General features: G+C 37.3%; 1 protein-coding gene across 4 annotated transcripts in view; it reads right to left on the minus strand.

Moving 5' to 3' along the window:
* Positions 1 to 22,327, minus strand: part of cacna1hb (calcium voltage-gated channel subunit alpha1 Hb) — a 184,317-nt gene that overhangs the window by 58,167 nt on the left and 103,823 nt on the right. For all 4 annotated transcript variants that reach the window (XR_015476168.1, XM_087236664.1, XM_087236665.1 and 1 more), the window contains exons 7-11: positions 21,426 to 21,738; positions 13,315 to 13,407; positions 10,651 to 11,287; positions 6,024 to 6,373; positions 548 to 699 (exon numbers count right to left, since the gene is read on the minus strand). Coding sequence is in view for 3 of the 4 variants with exons in the window: in XM_087236664.1 (XP_087092790.1) it covers positions 548 to 699; positions 6,024 to 6,373; positions 10,651 to 11,287; positions 13,315 to 13,407; positions 21,426 to 21,738 (1,545 nt within the window). In the remaining variant the exon portion in view is untranslated. The remainder of the gene's footprint in view (positions 1 to 547; positions 700 to 6,023; positions 6,374 to 10,650; positions 11,288 to 13,314; positions 13,408 to 21,425; positions 21,739 to 22,327) is intronic.

The raw sequence follows: 22,327 nt of genomic DNA on the forward strand, positions 1-22,327 counted from the left end.
ATCCCAAAGTAGAGATTGAACGGAATTGTTGACTATTGCAGTTGTGCTGTGTGTGGAAACATGCAGATTAAACAAAATATTATATATTTTTTATTATATTTATATATTTTTTTATATTATAAGATCCCTTTCCTGGGCCACTAGAGGAGAGAAATGTGAGCAGCTTATTTTTGCACATGCTTGCAGAGAAAACAGACTAAAACATAGTTACTAGGTTGTATTTGTTCACATTTTATTTGTGTTCAGATCCACCAGGGACCTGATTATATCACTTCAACATATAAAAAGTCATATGATGTACCCTTTAAATAAACCTTCAATGTAAAAAACTTGAATTTAATAATTTAAATAATTAGAATGATCAAATTTAACATTCTACAATTACATAAGCTCTACATTTTAATCTTATATAAGTGCATTTTTGATTCACTCATCCAGATTTATATCGAGGAGTATATTCCAGTTTTATGACTGGACTGGGTGAGAGTGGTGTGTCAGAATCCAGTCATAAAAGTGGAATTTAGTGTATCTAGAAAAGCAGAAAAACCTGATGATGACGATGATCCCATCAAAGATGTTGTAGGGGTTGCTGATGTAGTCGAACAGACCACAGGCTGACAGCTTCAGGAGCATCTCTAACACAAACAAACTCGTGAAGACAATATTACTGATCTCCAACACGTCTGTCAGCTCATCCGGCTAAAAGAAACAGAGAGAGATTGTGGAGAGATTGAAAAGAGAGAGATTGTAGGAAATATTATTAGAGCGTTATGTATTATGTCATAGTCGACCAATTTATATTCACATGAACGTGCAACTGTAAATAGTGAACAAAAAAGGCTATATGTTTGCAAAATCAAAAATACAGTATTCATTCGTTCATTTTCCTTTAGCTTAGTCCCTTTAATCATCAGTGGTCGCCACAGCGGAATGAACCGCCAACTAATCCAGCATATGTTTTACGCAGCAGATGCCCTTCCAGCTGCAACGCAGTACTGGGAAACACCCATACACACACTCATACACTAAGGCCCATTTAGTTTAATCAGTTCACCTATAGCACATGCCTTTGGACTGTGAAGGAAACCGGAGCACCTGGAGTAAACCCACGCCAACACGGAGAGAACATGCAAACTCTAAACAGAAATGACAACTGGCCATTTCTGGCTCGAACCAGCAACCTTCTTGCTGTGAGGTGACAGTGCTAACCACTGAGCCACTGACCCACCAGTATAAACACTAGAACATTATTACATACTGCAGGTCTGATAACTATTTTCTAAACTTCAAATTAAAATATTGTCCTTTATGGCCCTTATTTTCAAAATCACCATTGGTGAGAATGAAAAATGCTTCATTTTGTTTTTATGTTTTTGTAATTATCAGTTTTATTCCAACAAATATACATTTCTTAACTATTCTGAAGTCTAAAAACCACAGTGTGCTGTCTAAAAATGAATTTATATATGCTTTAAAATGACACCTTTTATAATAATAATAATATTAATTCCTTATATTTATTTGGCGCTTTTCTGGACACTCAAAGCGCTTTACACATTTTTAAATGGGTGGATGAGGGGAACCACCATCCTCATCCACCACCAGTGTGCATCATCTACCTGGTTGACACAACAGCAGCCATATTGCACCAGACCACACACCAGCTGATTGGTGAAGATGAGACAAAATATTATATGTGATATGATATATGATATGAACGAGACTTTTGAGTAACCAGTCCTGTAGGCTAGAATATTTATTTAATATACAGTATTATTTATTTTTGATTTAATTTTATTTAATGTTTTGAAGAATTTTTTAGGGTGTCACAGTGGCGCAGTGGGTAGCACAATCGCCTCACAGCAGGAAGGTCACTAGTTCGAGCCTCGGCTGGGTCAGTTGGCATTTCTGTGTGGAATCTGCATGTTCTCACCGTGTTAATGTGGGTTTCCTCCGGAGGCTCCGGTTTCCCTCACAGTCCAAATATATGCGCTATAGGTAAATTTTGTAGGCTAAATTGTCTGTAGTGTATGAGTGTGAATGACAGCGTAAGTGTTTCCCATTATTGGGTTGCAACTGGAAGGTCATCCACTGCGTAAAACATATGCTGGATAAGTTGGCAGTTCATTCCGCTGTGGCGACCCGTAATTAATATAGGGACTAAGCCGAAAAGAAAATGAATGAATGAAGTTTTATAAACCGTTTTGCTCAAATGCTGACATTTTAATAAACATTAAACCCAGATTTTCAGGTTATGGAAAAATATTTATTTTTTAAATCAGGAATATCTGATGAATAGAAAGTTTAATTAACTGCATTTCTTTGAACATTTTCTTTACTGTCACTTTAAAATGAATTTACTTTGTCCTTGTGTTCAATTCAATAAACCTCATCTCTTTTAAACTGCATAATACTTCAAGGTATTGCTCTTTGTTTTGTATTTGAATCAAACAAATGAAGCCTTTACGAACATAACACTGAAAAAAACCCTCAATTATTCCAAACTTTTAGCTAGTGTAAAGAGGACGATATGGTGGCTCAGTAGTTAGAACTGTCGCCTCACAGCAAGGTCACTGATTCCAGTCCTCGCTGGGTCAGTTATTTCCCAGTACTGGGTTGCAGCTGCTGTGTAAAACATATGCTAAGCTGGTGGTTCATTCCGCTGTGGCGACCCCTGATGAATAAAGGGACTAAGCCGAAGGAAAATGAATGAAAGTCAATAAGATCTTGTGTTGTCCACCACATTAAAAAGGTCAGTGCAGTCACTTAGAAACAGTACAACAATAACAAGCTGTGTAATTTGAAGCATCACTCATGTCCATAACACATACAGTGCTAACATGAACATATACAAAAGCTAAACCACAGTGTTGTTGCTATCATGACATATTCTCTTTCTCTCCACGGGGCTTTTGTGTCTCGCGGAGAAAGAGCAGACGAGTGCTGTTATTAAGCGTGTCTACTGTAATGTAAATAATCATTTCCCTGGCAACAGTGTGAATGTCCTCTGCCTCAAACCGGTTAATCTCAGACTCGCTCTCCGTCTCACACAGACACACTAATCCTAACCAACGGGGGTTAATTAAATGCAATATGAGCCACAAACATGCATACAATCACACCGCAAACACGGCAGCCTGTGATCCTGTAATGTCACAATCAGTGTTTCTGACACTCGGGTGTTTGTGTGTGTGTGTGTGCGCCAGAGAAACTGTAACACTCAAAAGTCAGGAGATTTACTAATGTACTCATTATGATTATTTTTTGTTTAAACATCAGTAAACTTACTACACTACCTGACAAAAGTCTTGTTGTCCAATCCCAGTTGTGAGAGCAACAAATAATAACTTGACTTCTAGTTGATCATTTGGAAAAGTGGCAGATTGTAGATTTTTCCAATGAATAATCTGTTAAACTGCATCCCAATCATCACACATACTGCAGAAGACCTATTGGAACCAGCATGGATGCAAGATTCTCACAGAAATCAGCCAAGTTTTGTGAAGGAAAAATCATGATTTGGGGTTACATTCAGTTTGGGGGCGTGCGAGAGATCTGCAGAGTGGGTGGCAACATCAACAGCCTGAGGTATCAAGACATTTGTGCTGCCCATTACATTACAGACCAGAGGAGAGGACAAATTCTTCAACAGGATAGCGCTCCTTCTCAAACTTCAGCCTCTACATCAAAGTTCCTGAATGCAAAGAAGGTCAAGGTGCTCCAGGATTGGCGAGCCCAGTCACCAGACATGAACATTATTGAGCATGTCGGGGGTAAGATGACGGAGAAGACATTGAAGCTGAATCCAAAGGATCTTAATGAACTCTGGAAGTCCTGCAAGAACGCCTACTTTGGCATTCCAGATGACTTTATTAATCAGTTATTTGAGTTATTGCAGAGATGTATGGATGCAGTCCTCCAAGCTCATGGGAGTCATACACATTATTTATTCTTTCTCCACTGCACCATGACTTTATATATTCTATACTGGACATTATTTGTGTTAAGTGACAAAACTTTTGAGCAAAGTCTGAACTTACTGTCATAATTAAATTATTAAAAATCAAGACATGATTATATTTTCTTCTAGTAAAATATGCAAAATATAGAGGTCGTTGCCTTCCATATAAGCCACTTCAGATACTAAATAAGCAACTAGAGTTCAAGTTAGTATTTGTAGTTCCTAAAACTTAGATAGGTGACAAGACTTTAGTCAGGTAGTGTAGAAGGGCTCAAAGACTTGTACATTTTGATTAAACAGAAGTTGACTGAATCCATTTAAATCAGGGCAGCTATAAATATGTTTTGGTCATCATAAGAAAATGCACTCAGATCTAAAATGACACATAAGAAATTGAAAATTCTATTATTCTTTAATTTAACAATGAACGAATGAATAAATACATTTCTTAGTCTCTTTATTATTCTGGGGTCGCCACAGGGGAATGAACTGCTAACTTATCCAGCAAATTTTTACGCAGCGGATGCCCTTCCAGCTGCAACCAATCTCTGAGAAACACACATACACACTCATACACAAACATACACTACGAACAATACTACCCAATTTACCTGTATCGCATGTCTCTGGACTGTGGGGAAAACCGGACCACCTGGGAGGAAACCCACGCAAACGCGGGGAGAACATGCAAACTCCACACAGAAATGCAACTGGCCCAGCCGAGGCTCGAACCAGCGACCACGTTGGCCACCACGTTGCCCTATTATTTTTATTACAATAAATTATAATGCAGAACAAAATTGTTGCATCAGACCCAACAAGAACATAAAAAAAAAAAAACATCACTATACAAACACTTTAAAATCCTAACATAATAAATAAGCTTTTATAATTTCATAGATATATAAACATACAGAATAGTTATATAGAATATAACCCAATTTAAAAAAAATTCTGTAGGGCATAAATTAATACTTGAATATCTATTGCACCATTTGTTATATAATAGTAACTAATTCCATTATTCATAATAGTCCATATCCACTATCCATAATAGTTGGATTACATAGTATTAATTTATGCTAGTTTAACTATTTATTGATTTATTATTTCATACCAGCTATCAATAGTGTTTAAGACAGTGGTCACCAAACTTGTTCCTGGAGGGCCGGTGTCTTGCAGATTTTAGCTACAAACCCTAATCAAACACACCTGAACAAGCTAACCAAAGTCTTACTAGGTATACTTGAAACATCCAGGCAGGTTTGTTGAGGCAAGTTAGGGCTAAACCCTGCAGGGACACCGGCCCTCCAGGACTGAGATTGGTGACCCCTGGTTTAAGACATGGTATCACTCAAAAGTCTTATAATGACAGGATAAAACCGCACTGGTCACGAAACCGCACTGGTTTGCACCTCAGTTGGCATTTCTTTGTGGAGTTTGCATGTTCTCCCCGTGTTGGTGGAGGTTTTCCCCCTAGATATAAAGGGACTAAGTCAAAGGAAAATAAATGAATAAATTATTATGTTTTTATAAAAACTATGAAATATCATCATCAACAACAAAACATTATTAATAGAAATGTATCAATTATGATTATCATATTAATAATATTCAATCATTAATCCAATTAAATATCATGCTTGACTTTTCTTTTTTGAGTAATAGTTTATTTAAAAATATACATTATTTAACTATTTCCCAGAGATGGGTTGCGGCTGAAAGGGCATCCGCTGCGTAAAAATGTGCTGGAAAAGTTGTCGGTTCATTCCGCTGTGGCGATCCCGGATTAATAAAGAGACTAAGCGGAAAAGAAAATGAATGAATGACTGAATAATTAAACTAATTTCAACTTCAAGAAGTACATTTACAAAAATTTCAAAGAAACTAGTTGAAGTTGATGAGATCTCTTTTAAAACAAAACTCTACTAAACTAATCTCCAGAAAAGCAGAATACTTAAGCAAACGCATCCACTTAATCTCACTGGTGCTTTCTGGAAACAAACTGAAATAAATGAGATGTCATTAGTGATTTGTGTGTAAACCGGCGCATTGTTTTCACCTGTTCATGGTACTCCACTCCCATGCTGAGCGTATTGATAAGGATTGCTATCATTATCCCTCTGTTGAAGTACTTGCTGTCCACAATCCGCTTCAGAACGGCTCTGGCATAATGAACACACATGCATACACAATTTCTCTTCTCAGACACCTTTTCTTCCGCGTCCAGGTTTGTTTTTCTCTGCTCGGAGCCCACGTCTGGCCCTTGTTTCTCAGGGTCTGATTCACCGTTGGAGTCACAATTAACACCATCACCTTCCTGGGCGCAAATTGGGCAGGAGGACGATTGGGAAGACACCAGGCCCACCCTGCTGTCCACACACACACTCGAACACGTGCCAGGATACACACCTGCAGAGAAGTGAAGTGTTATTTAAAGACACCATGAGATCTTTCTTTTGCTGGAGTGTTTATTGTAAAAGATTATTTATAAATGAGTGTTATTATTTAAAATGCATGTGCTTTCTGTAGCTGTAATCAAAATAGCATCCACTCCCTCTTTAATCACATTTCTTTTTTTGCCTGATTTCTTTTTCAACCTGTCAATCACATGAGATCAGCCAATATACCGACAATCAGTTCTACACTCCAAAAAATTATGTTGCTGCTTGTTCAAACTACTTATTTAAAAAAAGAAAACAATTTTGGGGATATTTTTGGGATTACTTAATTGTTTTATGTTCAATCCACTTAAATTTGTTAAGTTAGCTTAATCGATTTGTGTTGGGACAACATACATGTGTGTGGAACCCTGCATTTTTACACTGTTAAGCCATGGTCACACTGTACTTTTTGCCCCATAGAGTTATATTCAAATGCATGCAAATGTGGCAGACCGGAAACATTTGACAAAGTTTTGCATGTTGCTGCGTAGCAAAGTTCACGCTTGGTGAACTCTGACCTGAGAAATCCAACACTGGCTCATTCTGAAAACATAGTCCCTTGGATGTTTCTGGAGACCACGAATTATGTAGCCGGAGGTATGTATGGCTGCATTTAATTTTTTTAAACAAACGCTACCGGGAGGTATGACGCTGTTCCTTTTCGCGCTTAACAGCTGACCGCTTGTCTCCGTGTGAAGGGCTTTCCCGCCGCAACCAGTTTGTCCCGTTAGCTCGTCGTGCCAACGGAGGGAGAGAAGTTGGCCACGACGACGGGGTTCTGAGGAAGAGCGGTTCCAGAAACCAGGTAAGACAAAAACAGAATCCAAAAAATAAAATGAACAAGGGAACAGCAGGGTGAGAATGTGGTAAAATCCAAAAACGTGGTAAAGAACAGACGAGGGCTTTTCTTTTTGTGGACGGCTTTTGTAAACCATTGGTTTGGTTTAGGGAAGTAAGTGGTTGGGCGGGTCAATTGCTAAAATTAGTTGGGTTTAGGGAAGGAGGAGGGTGGCTCAGTTGATTGGATTGGTCGGCCGACCAGTCAGTCATACAGTCAGTCAGTCAGACAGACGGTCGGTCGACAGAGGCCTCTGGTGGGTTTTACGCAAGAACAGCACTTGTGAGAGAAATTTGAGATATATCAATAAAGTGCACACAGCGGCCTCTCACGAATTCACGAAAACTGCAAAAATACGTACCTCCCGGGACGTATTTCGCGGTCTCTAGAAACGTCCACGGGTCTACGTTTTCAGAATGGGCCTGGGTTGGATCACGTGACTTTGTGAGACTAATAGAACAGCGGCCCTCAACCTTTTTATCACCATGGACCAGTCGACACTTGATAATTTTTCCACAGGATGGGAGGGAAAGCAGTGTTTCATAGGTTGTCGAATGTTTTCTCAGAGGATGACAAGCTGACAAAACATTGCTGTCACTCTGATACAAGTTTTATTTAAGTAATACTGGAATATTCCCAATACTGAAATTTAGGTACCAATCGGTACTGAAATTTCAAAAACATCCATTTCCCGCTAACATTTGAGCGATATTGAGCACGTACTAAAACATACTAAAATACTGATTGGTCATTGTGTTCACGTATTTAGTAAAAATTGGCTGTGAAGGTCATCAGTTTATCAATGTTCACCGAGTGCAAACACAGATAAATATTAAAATAAAGAAAGATCAAAATAGGTTTCTTTAAATAATGAAATAAAATTAAATAATGAAATAAATTAAATAATGAAATAAAATTAAATAGGTTTCTTTTCCTTTATATAAAGGGGGAATTTCATGAATGGTTGTTTTCTTCTAGCAGAAACTGACTGACAAAAATAATTATACTCCAACAAAATGTCCACTGCAGTAAACAATGCGCTAACAAACACAGGCCACCTATAATACAATATTCTGCAAATGGGACCTGATAATTAGACAATCCAGTGATGCATTAGAGAACTGATTATAGTTAAGGACGCTGTCATTAGCACACACGCTCTGGATTTTGCTTTGACAATAGTGATCAATACAGTCTCTCTCTGTAATCAGGGCACAGTCTGTCTACACCTGCCTGCTGAGACTCATCTGCTGTGTCTGAACTTCGATTATCTCTCTGGAGTTCACAATAGTTATGATTCGCATATTCTTTGATTTTTTTTTGTTTTTTTTTTTCAAATAGATGGTATATTCGCTGAGGACATCAAACCAAGTCAAAAACACACAGAATTTCATGAAAAAAAAATTACATGGATCATTTAATCATCCCAAAAGGATTAAACTGGATTTTAGATTTTTTTTGTATTAAATAAAGCCCCCATAAAGTGAGTTTTAAAGCATCTAAATTGTATTACTAACTAATTATAAACACTAACCGGCCACTTTATTAGGTACACCTTACAAGTGCTGGGTTGGACCCCTTCAGAACTGCCTTAATCCTTCGTGGCATAGATTAAACAAGGTAGTGCAAATATTTCTCAGAGGTTTTGGTCCATGTTGTACAGGTGTACCAAATAAAATGGCCGGTGAGTGTATTTTTTCAGCAAAGATGAAATAAATTCATAAAACCTTTTGCTAAACACTTCTACATTGTGTAAAATGTAAGCTCTTCTGTTGAACTTTCTATATATATATATTAAAGGATTATAAAAAAAGAATCACCAAAAAATACACAGCACAACTGTTTTCAGAAACTGATGATGCAGGAAATGTTTCCCAGGCAGCAAATGAGCTTATTAAAATGTATTCTTCAAGATTTTGACACTGAGTAATGATCTAAAATGCAATAATATTACACAGAGTTACTGTTTACCATATATTTCTTCGATCAGCCTATTTGCTTTTTAAACAATTTAAATAAAGAACTCTTACTTACCCCAAACACTTAAATTACGGTTTCTTGGTATTATAACATTTAAAATTAGAAAACTTATTTCGGTGTTGTAGTTGTATTATGTTTTAGGGTGCTTTAACACCTGTGAATCCATTCAGTTGTTCCGAAACAGAGATTAAAATTGTTACATTGTTGCCCTTTGCTCTTGGAGCGGTTCGCTTTCACACTGCAAAGTTTCTAATTGGATCAAAAGAGCTAAAACAAGTCAAGTGCGAGTAAACTCTCCTTGGTCAGAATGTCAGGGTTTATTTTAGAGCGTCCCGCTAAGCTGTCAGGAGAGGTGGTGGTTTGGTGGTGATTGATAGGGTGCGCTAGCGCGACGTGTCTGAGGAGAGATGCGGTGGGGAGGGGTAAGAAGGGTGTGCGACGGTGCCTATTTGAGGAGTGGGTGGGAGACGCGAGAATACCAGGAGATCATCACTCATTTGCGGGCATCCGGAGACTCGCGAATCTTCCCGCCATACTCATAATTCTCTCTTCATATAGCCGTAAGCCTATTACATATCCATAAAACACTGTGATATAACCGCACTCTGATTGGATCGCTTTCTCACTGCAATCGAACCGCTCCAGGGTTCGTTTCAATCGAGCCGAGACCACCTCATTCAAGCGATCTCGCAGCGATTACTTTGGTGCGGATTGCCCTGTTTACATATGCCAAACGAACCGCGCTAACTGGGCAAACGAGACACGTTCCGAAACAAAAGTGTAGGTGTGAAAGCACCCTTAATCTCTCATTAGAAGTATTTAGGTTCCAAATTGTAATTAAATTATATGATTAAATAAATATTTTCAAAGGCCCCTGGAATTTAAACCATTCCATAGCTAAATAAAAGGGCAAACTTGGTTTATCCAAGCATAACGAAGGGCTAAAGTTTTCCGACATCTATTAAATGCAGTTGCACAGGAGTGTGGGCAAGGATGTTGAAACAATCACAGTTATGAATACATTTTGACCCAAATGCTGAAAAAAAAAAAAACTCTCAAGGATTCCTCAGCAGGTAATTTCAGGCAAAAGTCAAGAGGCACAGAAATAATGACTAGACAGAGTGTGTGTTTGTGCAGACGATTCCCTCAATTCAATTTGGAATTATTAGGGCATGTCAAGTGCGCAAAGCGAGAGAGGAAAAAAAGAAAGAATTTCATTATCTATGTTATTAAGTTAAAACCCCTGAGACAGAATTTACTCTTAATCCAAAAAACCCAAAGTCACATTTTAAACATAACAGCAGGGCCAAAACCCTTCAGTTTTGCATACAGATTGCACTAGTTTTACTTAATATATACATTAGCCCTCGAAAAAGTATTTGCACCTTTAAGCTACAATTAATATAGGAATGTAATTGCATTCTTACCGTGCTGCAGCTTGTAAGTGTCATGATATCCACCACAAACAGAGATCTTCCTGCCGTAAATTCCATGATGGAAAGCTGGAGCTTTTACTCCACGAGCATGTGAATTTGTGTACATTTTGGAGGGCAGGATGGTGGGATAGTTCATCCCGAGCCTCAAGCCCTTTAAATTCTGTAGTGCAAGTGGGAGAGATGGCGTCTTTTTTGCAATATGAGCGTCTCTATCTAGTTGAAGTGTTTTCATTTCTATGCCGTTGCTTATGTAATGCTGATGAGGGTGATGATAGTGCAGCATACAATACTGAGTCGGACCCATCTTCGTCCCATTATCGCTCCAATATCCATTAGTCCCGCCCACAGAGAGGGAGGTGCCAGGGTTAGCCACGCCCTTTCGCCTCTTGGGACATAAATCCCCATAGATGCGTACGACATGACGCCAGAGTTTGCGGCAAACGTGGGCGAGGTATTTGAGCATTTCTTCGTAGCAGGATCCGGGTTCGGCTAAGCTGGCTAAGGTGGATTCGTTACTGCGAAATCGAGCGCGCTGCTCCTGCATCAGCTGGTTCTCACGTTGTTTGGTCTCGGAGAACTGTGTGGCGATGACAACCAGGCACAGATTGATCATGAAGAAGGAGCCTACCTGTGTACCAATCAAAATATGAGTAAATAAATAAGAGTACAACAACTTGTTTAAAGGTTTAGCTCAGCCAAATATGAAAATTCAGTTATTAATTAGTCACCCTTATGTTATTTCAATCACCTGAGACATTCGTTCATCTTTGGAATACAAATAGATATAATTTAGATGAAATAAGTGAGCTGTCATCTTCAATAGACAGAAATAGTCCAAAAACATCTATACATATATATATATATATATATATATATATATATATATATATATATATATATATATATATATATTGAAAAGAAGATATTTTCAGCATATTTCTAAACATTACAGTTTTAATAACTTTCATAACTGATTTCTTTTATCTTTGCAATGATGACGGTACATTATATTTGACTAGATTTTTTTTAAATACTAGTATTCAGCTTAAAGTGACATTTAAAGGCTTAACTAGGTTATGTTAATTAGGCAAGTTAGGCTAATTAGGCAAGTCAATGTATAACGATGGTTTTTTCTGTAGATAGACAATCCGAAAAATACAGCTTAAGCAGGCTAATAATATTGACCTTAAAATGGTATGTAAAAAAATTGTACTGCTTTTTTTGTAGCCGAAATAAAACAAATCAGACTTTATCTAGAAGAAAAAATATTATAGCAAATACTGGGAAAAATTCCTTGATCATCGTTTGGAAAATATTTTAAAATAATAAAAAAAAAAAATTCACAAGAGGAATAAAAAATGTGACTTCAACTGTTACAATATGTTACACACACATACATGTATACATATATACACATATATATATATACATATATACGTCAATGTGTTACAGAGATATCGCCTGAAATCCATTTTTTCAAGCTCTATGTTAAATTTGTTTGCAAGTTAAATAACAACGGTTGATCTAATCAACTTGAGTACCAAAAATTTTGGTCAGCATGGTCTGTAGATCATGTGATTCAATTTTGATGAAAATCAGATAAACGGCCTAGGACGAAATTGATCAAACGGGTTCTGTAAAAAATTTGAAATAGCGAAAAAAATTTATGACAGAAAATGACGTCATAGGGTGCATTTGAATTGGCTTGTACCAAGGAATCAGAGGAAAAAAGAATTTTGATTGTAGCCCAAAAGTCAAAAGTTATATGGGTAAACATAAATGAAACTTTGGACAAGTGGTGGCGCTAGAGAGTTTGAGTTAGATACTTCATCTTTGCTCTGGTTAATGTTGAGACTGCCCTCTATCATTGTGCAAAATTATACAACTTTCGTGCATACATTTATATGTGCTGCCATTCAAATCTGGCGGAAGAAGAAACGGAAGCGGAAGAATAGTAATAATAATAGTAAGAACGTCAACGAAAACAATAGGTGCCCACGCATCTGCGGTGCTTGGCCCCTATAATTTTTTTAAGGGGGTTTAAACCTTTTATTAGACAGGAGAAAAAAGATTATAGACTGCAAAATGTGTGGGGAGCAGAGAGAATGAAAGGATCAGAGAAGGATCTTGAGCTGGGAATCTAACTCAGGTTGCCGTGAGTGCTATATGTCTGCACACCTTACCACTAGGCTATCGGTGCAGACTGCTAAATAAATAAACTAAAACAGGAAGGATAGTATGCGAACTTGGATGCAGCAGTGCACTTTGATTGACCTTCATCTTTCTTTGATCGATTTATCAAAAAAAATTGTGTGATTTGTATTACACATTTAGATAGACGGATATTTACACATTGATGAAAGTTAAATAAGAAGGTCTAAGATTGAATGGTGTAATAAAATTCAACTTTCCCCCTTAGAACAAGCAATCACCATGGAAACAAGTTTCCGCAGCTCTCAATCTCAAATTCTCTAAAAACCGTGGCAGAATTTTAATTTTCATCTCTTTAAGTATAGTTATCAAGTAAAACGACTGTGGTAATTTACACCCCTGATGATAGCAAAAGCCATTTCCATGCAACTAATGAAAGCACAGACTCCAGCAGAGGTTAAAAGAGAGGAAGACGTGTCAGTTAATTAATTACTGTGCACTTACGATGATAAGGAAGATGAAATAGATGAAGTTGTAAAAGGAATGAGCATCCATGACATAATACATGATATCCGCCCATCCCTCTAACGTGATGACCTGAGGAGAAACACAAACACCATCATAAAGGCTACAACAGTCATCAAGCAAACAAAGCCTTTCAATAAAGTGCCAAAAACAAAGGACTTCTTCACAGATTGTTCATCAGTTTCCCAAAACTATGTCAGGAAACATGTTTATAATAGGTTGAAGAGAGGAGGCCCGCGTGTTACTTATCTAAAACTCTTTTTTGTAATACTTGCAGACATGTGAACTGTGTATGCTATTCTTCTAAATGAGCACTTTTTTTTTAAATGTTGATGCTCTAAACAGAATGATAAACTGTCAGGGTCCTGATCTGATAGTCTTGTCTGTCCTATCAGTGTTTAATGTTTCCCTGTTCGTCTTTTGCTTGTCATGTACTCCACTTGTCTTTCCTCTTTGTCTTCAGTTACCACGCCCTCTTATTTAGACGTCATTATCCTGATTGTTTTCACCTGTGTCTCGTGTGCTTTGTTCTCTATATATTGTGCTGTGTGTTCTCATTTCTTAGATGGTTTGTTCCATGTAGGCTTGGCTGCATCCAAAATTGCCTACTACTTAGTAGGTACTGCCTTTGAACTTGAATGAGGTATATGCCGAAACATGCTAATAGGTATTTTAATTTGCCATTAACCTGGGTTAAGTGCATCCGGCGAATTGAATGCCAATTCAAAATCCGGTGCGTTTAAGGTAGTGATGGTGAAATGAAGCTTTCTGAACCAGTGAAGCGCTCGACTCAATTGTATCGGAAAAAGGTTCGTTACTCGAAGCTTTCTAAATCAGAGCTCGATGAGAACCTCTTCTGGTGAAAGTGTGGGAAAGCACTGTGTTGCCATAATGTCAAATGTTCACAACTGACCAACTCATTCATGTAGTAATACAACAACAGCAATATAAACAAATTACTCAATTACTGTAGTTTGTACACAAGATATATTACATTACACAACTGATGACTAGTAAAATCCAAGGTATTCAAAAGTTTATCATAATACAATTAGTCCCGCTCCAAGCAGGGATCGAACCAGCGATACCTGAATGAGATGCGAGTGCTCTATTAGGACGCTATGTGAACGATGCTTCAGGGTCGCATTCACCAGATGGTCTCTGTTAAACACAATACTACGATATGCTGTGGTTTTCTTTAAAGATAGTCATAAAAAATACGCTAATACACTTTAGTATTGTTCAAAACCTTTTTACTAAAAAATACTATTGTAGTTTAGTTTAATTACTGGTGTGCGGGACTGGTGCAGTGCTTTGAAACAAATGTATGTAATAGACGCCAATTCTCTCGCTATACACTTTACTATGAGGGTGTTTAAACCTTTGAATCAAAATTCGAAGCAGTCACGTGGGTAAAGGCGAAAATGAAGCTTCGGACGTCACTGATCACGTGATGATGGCAAAACGAATCAAGCTCCGGTACACTGCTTCACTGCGAGATGTATCGTTTTTTGATACATGCTTCGAAGCCTCGGCGCACAACGTCACATCACTAGTTTAAGGTCTGTTTTCTTTAAAAATCAGCGATCTCCACCAGCTGAGTGATATCCGATTTAAAGTGGGTCTCAGATTGTACAAGAAGCACTGCATTAAATTACATTTTCCCCGCCATATGTTTATAATATGAGCATTTATTTTACCCCAGTATATTCAATGGAGCTTATGCGTTAGCCTGCCGATTCTGACGGGCGCGTGTAAGTAAACAGCTTTTTCTCTCGTTTTACGCTTGAACAACTAAATAAATGCTAAAGTTTATATAACTGAATGTATTTTAATGACATCACAACATCGATGCTGTATAAGGAACCGTATAAAATGGGAAAAAGTTCACAATAACAGGTCACCGGAAGTGTATCAGCATGGGAACAGCACTGGCTCGGCATATACCCTATTTATTACTTGACTGTTAGAAAAGAATGATCTATACAATATGAAGATGTGAGTAGTATGAAAGAAACTCAGACATACACTGAAAAAAAATATTCAATAATGATTCCTTGGATGAACTAAATGTATTTAAGTTAAGTGGTTGTAAACAATTTATTTAGGCTGAAATTAAACAATGAAATTAAGTTGAACATTACTGAATTTAATTAGTTTATTTAAATTGAACACATATAGATTGTTTGCAACAATTTTGCAGACATCGTTTTTTTTCAGTGTACACAACTACATCTGCCATTTTGCCATGAACATGAGCACTGCTAGGGTCGAAAGGGATAAGGGGCTTAGCTCAAAGGGGCTTAGCAAACCACCCCCCACCCCCCTATTTTTTTCCAGTTTTTATCAATATAGGGTGATGTGGACATTGTGGCACTTTTAAATGCATGTAATTCCTGTTTCATTCGTACTGGGTGCTCTTGAGTAGAAGTTTCATATATGCCTCACAGAAATACTAAAACATTCCAGGAAATGCCTAATATGGATGAAGGCACCCAGCTATTGCTTTAGTTGATTGAATAGAAAATAAGATTTGAATAAAGATAAAAAGGCTTTAACTGGTCATTAATAATACAATAAATTGTCTATATGTGATCTTCCAGTCATCTTAGGTATTTTCATAAGATTAAAGTTGATTTATAATCAGATGCTAACTGACATAGCATAATACAGTAGAATATAGCTGTAAAATAATAAGCTGCATGAACTCACTGCGATTTAAATGAAACAGATGTGACTGGCTATATCATATCTAGATAAATATGTCAAGAAATCTATATCATATCTAGAAAGCTAGTACAATTTATGTTTTTCTGAATAGTTTGCATGTATTTATATTAATGTGATGCAAATTTCATTGATTAGTTTTTTATTTTACCAATACCACAAACATTTAAAACTGTAAAAACAAATATTAAGCTTCAGCAGTATTATTACCTCATCAACTTCATCTCAAAATAATAAATTAATGATGACAGTGAAGTGGAGGGAATTTTTTTAACACTTGCCATGTGACAGCAGTCCCACTTCCCCCTGCTGGTAGAAACAGGTACTGCTAAACAGGTGACTATTTAAATACCCGGAAAAAAAGCTCCGTTAAGTGGAATGAGCTTGACATATGTGGTAATTTTAAGTACTTGGATAATAAAATAAATGTTATACAACCTATTTTTAAGTGCAACATATTCAAAAAGATCAGGGGCTTTAGGTAATCTATCAGGGGATTAAGCCCCCAAAAGTGATTTCTGATGCAGCACTTGTCTGTGCTTATCTTGTATCTTGTATCCTAGCCTTGTATCCTTACCTAGCATTTTGTCATTTTCTCTTGTCTGTCTATTGAGTTTGTAGTTACAACTTTTTTTTTGTTTATTCCTAGTGTTTACTTCATTTTGTGTTCTAATCTTTGTCTTGCTTCAATCCTTATAACCATTATTGTTCACTTTTTTTTTTTTTCAGTTTTTATTTTATAGTTTCAGTCCTATCTCGTGTCTTGACTTCCCTGGTCTGGCAGTCTGGAGTTTATGCTTCATAGGGCTCTATTTTGACGCACGGCGCAAACGCTTTCAGGGCGTGTCAGAACGCATTTTTGCTAATTTACGGACGGGAAAATGCGCTTTGCGCCGCGGCGTATGGGCTAAAAGGGTTGAGTTTATTTTCTTAATGAGTTATAGGTGTGTTTTGAGAATAAACCAATCAGAGTCTCATCTCCCATTCCCTTTAAGATCCAGCTGCGTCGCGCCAAGAGCACATTCGCTATTTACAGGACGCAAAGTAAGTCTAAGTGGAAAAAATGAGCATTTCACAAGCAAACAGTTGACAGTTTTTTAACAGAAAACAGTTAAACAGAGCATCTACTGCGTGAGAATGAGAGATAATGGAACTACTTTGACATTCTCTCTTGGATAGGGAAACCTTTACGCACAGACATCAATTAGTCTATAAATAATTAATTTCATTTGTTAAGCGCAAAGATTTGTTTCAAAACTATTTCTAAATTCAGTTCTAATTTCTAGCAAACGAATAAATGAACAATAATGACCAAGTGTGGTCAAAATACTGAGTTATTTCGAAATACACCTGCCATGCCCCATATGGTCTTAAACCTGACAGGTGGGCAAATCTAAGCTTGTTTTTAATAAAACAAATATAAATATGGATATAATAAATAATACTGCTAATAATAATAACATTATACAAAAGCAAATTGTTATGAATGAACTGAAAAAGCCTCCCGAGATGAAGAAGACTTAAAAGCAGTGGTTTTTCATATTTATGTAGGCTAGAAAATAATATGTTTTGTAATATTTAATCTTTTATATTTATATCCTATATCTATTCTTATTATATCCTATATATATCCTTAATATTTATTTTTTTTCATATGTAAAGATATTTGCCTATTGCTCTCTTGTGCGTATTAAGCAGTGCGTAAGCGAGGCGCAACTCTGCACCGGAGTTTAGTCCGGGTTAGTTTTGGTCTAATGAAAAATCTATTATAGTTTCTCAAAATAGCAACGCGCCAGCGGTCCGCCTCAGAACGCCTTCCCTTTTTAGACCAGAACGCCTATGGGCGCACAAATGAGCGCTAATGCATTTGCTATTTAAACAGCGTAGCGCAACGCCTCAAAACGACTCTTGCACCAAGCTGAAACTACCAAAAGACTACTGCGCTGCGCCTTACGCCATATTGCGCCGGTTGTATGATAGGGCGCTTAGTATCTAGCACTGTATTTGTCCACTGTTGCTCTTACTCCTGGATTGCTGTTGTTTCTGATGCTGTCTTGTCCCTGGCGCTGGCTTCCCTGTGTGTCATTGCCCCAACTGATTGAATCTTGTCTGTCTACTTGTGCTTAACTCTGTCAATAAACACCTTTTGATTTGTTTATTGTTGCAACTGGGTCTGCTTTCTTGCCACGAACCATAATAAACTATTTGACAGTTTGAAGTTTTTCTCAGTCGCTTTGGTACATTTCTAAGATCCGAATTGAAATTTGCTTAACCGTAAAAGCATTTCTCAAAACAATGCGTACAAATAGCAAAACACCGTGGATTAAGCCTGTTTCTGAGGAGAAACAAACACCATCATAAAGTCTACGACATTCATCACACAAGCAACATAAAGCCTTTCAATAAAGTGCCAAAAACAAAGGACATCTTCAGACATTGTTCGTCGGTTTCCCAAAACTAGGTCAGGAAAATGATAAACGTCATGCTGTGGTCAATCTGATTACTCAGCAACCTGATAAATGCTCATGCACATTCCCAATCAGATTACTACAGAATATGATAAATATGGTCGTCCCAAAGTTTAGATTAGAACTGAACATGATAAAACTTGATTTCCTGGACAGGTGAGTCGGTTATTGATGTAAGAGGATTCACTCTCTCTGTAGCCCCTGGCAACCATTCACTTCATTTTCTAGCTCTGAAAGTAAGTGTCTCTCTGCGCCAAAGGATATATAAGGATAAAAAAATAACACCGCCTGCCAGACTGAATATACACTCAGCAAAAATTTTAATGAACGACTTGGAGAAGATCTCTAACATGCATCCATCCAACTATAGATACGTAAGAATTCTTGAACGAACGGTCTTGCTATAAAAAAAATATTGATGACTGCATATGCAGTATACAGCTATAGAAAACAAATAAAAAGACCACTTTTCTGAGACTTTATTTCATAATAGCGTATATGCAGAGCTAGTGTTTCTTCCCATACTGATAAACATCCGGTGAACGGTTAATGTGACTTTTTTCCATTTTATACGGTTTCTTTTACAGCAGTTATGTTGTAATGCAGTCAAAATACGATCAGTTAATTTGATCAGACTTTGGCATTCGTGTAAAACAAGATGAAAAGCTCGCATGCACCTGTCAGGATCAGCAGGCTAGCGCAGAAACTTCATTGACTATACTGGGGTAAAATAAATGTTCATATTTTGAAGACATGGTGGGAAATTTTTTTTATTTAAAACAGTGCTTCTTGGACAATCTAAAACCCACTTTATATCAGATATCACTCAGCCAGTGGAGATTTTTAAAGAAAACAGACCTTAAACACGCCAATTTTGTAATGGCATACAGTTCACTGGAAGTGCTTGACCCAGGTTACTGACAAACTAAAAGTCCTTCTGCATACTTCTGCATATACCCTATTGTCTGATCGATAACATTTTTGTGTACCTTTCAAATAAAAATATTTCAATATTTTCAGAAAATTACAAGTAGTCAGAATAAATAATAACAAGTATTGCTTTCGTTATCCCATTATTAATTTATTTTAAAAAATAAATCCACCAGAGGCCGCTGTCGATTGACTGACTGACTGATCGACTGACCTACCCTCTTCTTCCCTAAACCAAACAAGTGTTTTCAAAAGCACAGACTGACATTCCCACCGCTTTCGCAAAACCCAACAGATAGTGTTTTCAAAAGCACCGACTGACATTCCCACCGTTTTCGCAAAACCCAACCGATAGTGTTTTCAATAGCACCGACTGACATTCCCACCGCTTTCGCAAAACCCAACCGATAGTGTTTTCAAAAGCACAGACTGACATTCCCACCGATTTCGCAAAACCCAACCGATAGTGTTTTCAAAAGCACCGACTGACATTCCCACAGCTTTCGCAAAACCCAACCGATAGTGTTTTCAAAAGCACCGACTGACATTCCCACCGTTTTCGCAAAACCCAACCGATAGTGTTTTCAAAAGTACCGACTGACCTTCCCATCACCTTCCCTAAACCCAACCGATAGAGTTTTCATAAGCACAGACTGACCTGCCCACCACATTCCCTAAACCCAACCGATAATGTTTTCAAAAGCACCGACTGACCTTCCCATCACCTTCCCTAAACCCAACCGATAGTTTTCAAAAGCACCGACTGACCTTCCCATCACCTTCCCTAAACCCAACCGATAGTGTTTTCAAAAGCACAGACTGACCTGCCCACCGCTTTCCCTAAACCCAACCGATAGTGTTTTCAAAAGCACAGACTGACCTGCCCACCGCATTCCCTAAACCCAACCGATAGTGTTTTCAAAAGCACCAATTGACCCAGGTATGGGGCATTAGCATTGAAACTCAAAACATTCTCTATTTATATATATTTTTTTTACTCTGTAGTTGTTTTTTGTTTTGTTTTTTGTAAATAAAGTGCATGTTAAAAATATATTTTACGTGTAAATAAAAATAAAAAGCAAGCTTATAAACTATGTACAGGTAATTAGCCATATTTGTGATTAGATTTTAATATTTGCATGTACAGTACACTATTACATTCCACTATTCATGGGTCCCCCAGTTTTGAAAAAATAACATTAAAATCTTTACAGTTATAGACAGATTTTGCAACATATTTATAATAGATTAGATTATTAGATATAGATTATAGATTCATTTAAGCTTCTTTGCATTGGTAGGGGCCCTTTAAATCCCCGGGGCTCTAAACAGCTGCTTATCTCGCTTATTGGTTAAGTCCGCCCCCAACTGCATCTCAAGTTCGCCGACGTACACTGGGCAACTGGTAACAGCATGCCGACTGTACCAAAGTAAGCGGTCAGCCAGTAGTGCAAAAAAGAAACAGAAGTCGGCAGCGGCTTCATACCACCCAATATTGTTCGTTTTGAAGACGTACGTACCTCTGGCTACATAATTTACGCTCTCCAGAAATGTATACAGGGCTAAATATTCACAATCAGCTTGTGTTGCAACCAAAAGTAGTTTACAGAATAAAAAACAAAACAGAATACATAACTATACTAACAAAAAAGGTGCAATGAGTTATTTTCATTTAGACGTTTCTATTCCCTTTGAAACAAAACAATACCAATGTTTTTATAATTAATTAACTATAATAAACCATACTCAATAAACCCAGTTAATCAAGAGGAACTGAGAATTTTCAAGCGGTCTCTTAATTCATTCATAGCTTTATAAATATATATATATATATATATATATATATATATATATATATATATATATATATATATATATATATATATATATATATATATTATTCCACATAAACTCATTCAACACTCTTTAATCTTTATAGCCATTTCAAAAACCACTGTAACAAACCTGAAAGATTGCAATCCAAGCATATCCAATGTTGTCAAAGTTAATGGCTCCATTATGTGGATTGTGTTCGCTGGCATTGCAGGTGTTGTAATACAAGTTCCAGTTCACACATCCGTGATGAGGAGCCTCTTTGAAAACAAGCTCTGTGACATTATCAGCAGTGAGTTCACAATCGGCTCCTGCGACTCTGCGTTTCGGGACATTGGAGCAGCGCAGCATCCCGTTCTCCCGGTTGGTGGAGCAGATGAAGGGGATGTCATCCGTTTCATCTACTCTGTAATATTCACTCACAGACCCCGAAACATTATATAGCCTGTAGAGAAACCACATGGGAAAGGTTAGCGAGAGACACATTCACTAGTATAATTGATTAAGGGGACATTCATTTGTACAGCAGCTATTTTGGCTACTTCTGGAAATGATTTGCAAAGTGCATGTTTCTGAAAATGATTCCGATTTCGTGGATATTTTGTGAAAATGGTGACGGCATCAGAATTTGTATGCATATTATTTTAGACACACTATACAGTTTTTCTTGTTTGCTTTGACCTGGTTAAAGAAACTAGGTTCCACTTTATTTTCATTATAACTATCCCAGCAAAGCAGAACACTTGCAAATGTGTAAACCCTTTCTCATTGAGTTGACACATTTTCCCCACCATTTTTCAAAACAGTTAACACGGATGTCATTCAAGCAGTCCTAACTCCATTGTTTTTGTTATGGTTACCAAACAGAAACCATCTATTCCTAACTATTAGAAACTACCAACATCAATATGAATTCAGTGAAGCACCGGTTTGACACTACTTCACACAAATCTTCAAAAAGCAATCAGTCTGCAAACCTTATAAAACGGTGGAAGGTCTGTGTTGTTCTGTGACAGCATGGATGGAGGAGGTCA

Source organism: Danio rerio, chromosome 1 (genome assembly GCF_052040795.2).
Source record: "Danio rerio strain M-AB ecotype USA chromosome 1, GRCz13ab, whole genome shotgun sequence".
Lineage (NCBI taxonomy): Eukaryota > Metazoa > Chordata > Actinopteri > Cypriniformes > Danionidae > Danio > Danio rerio.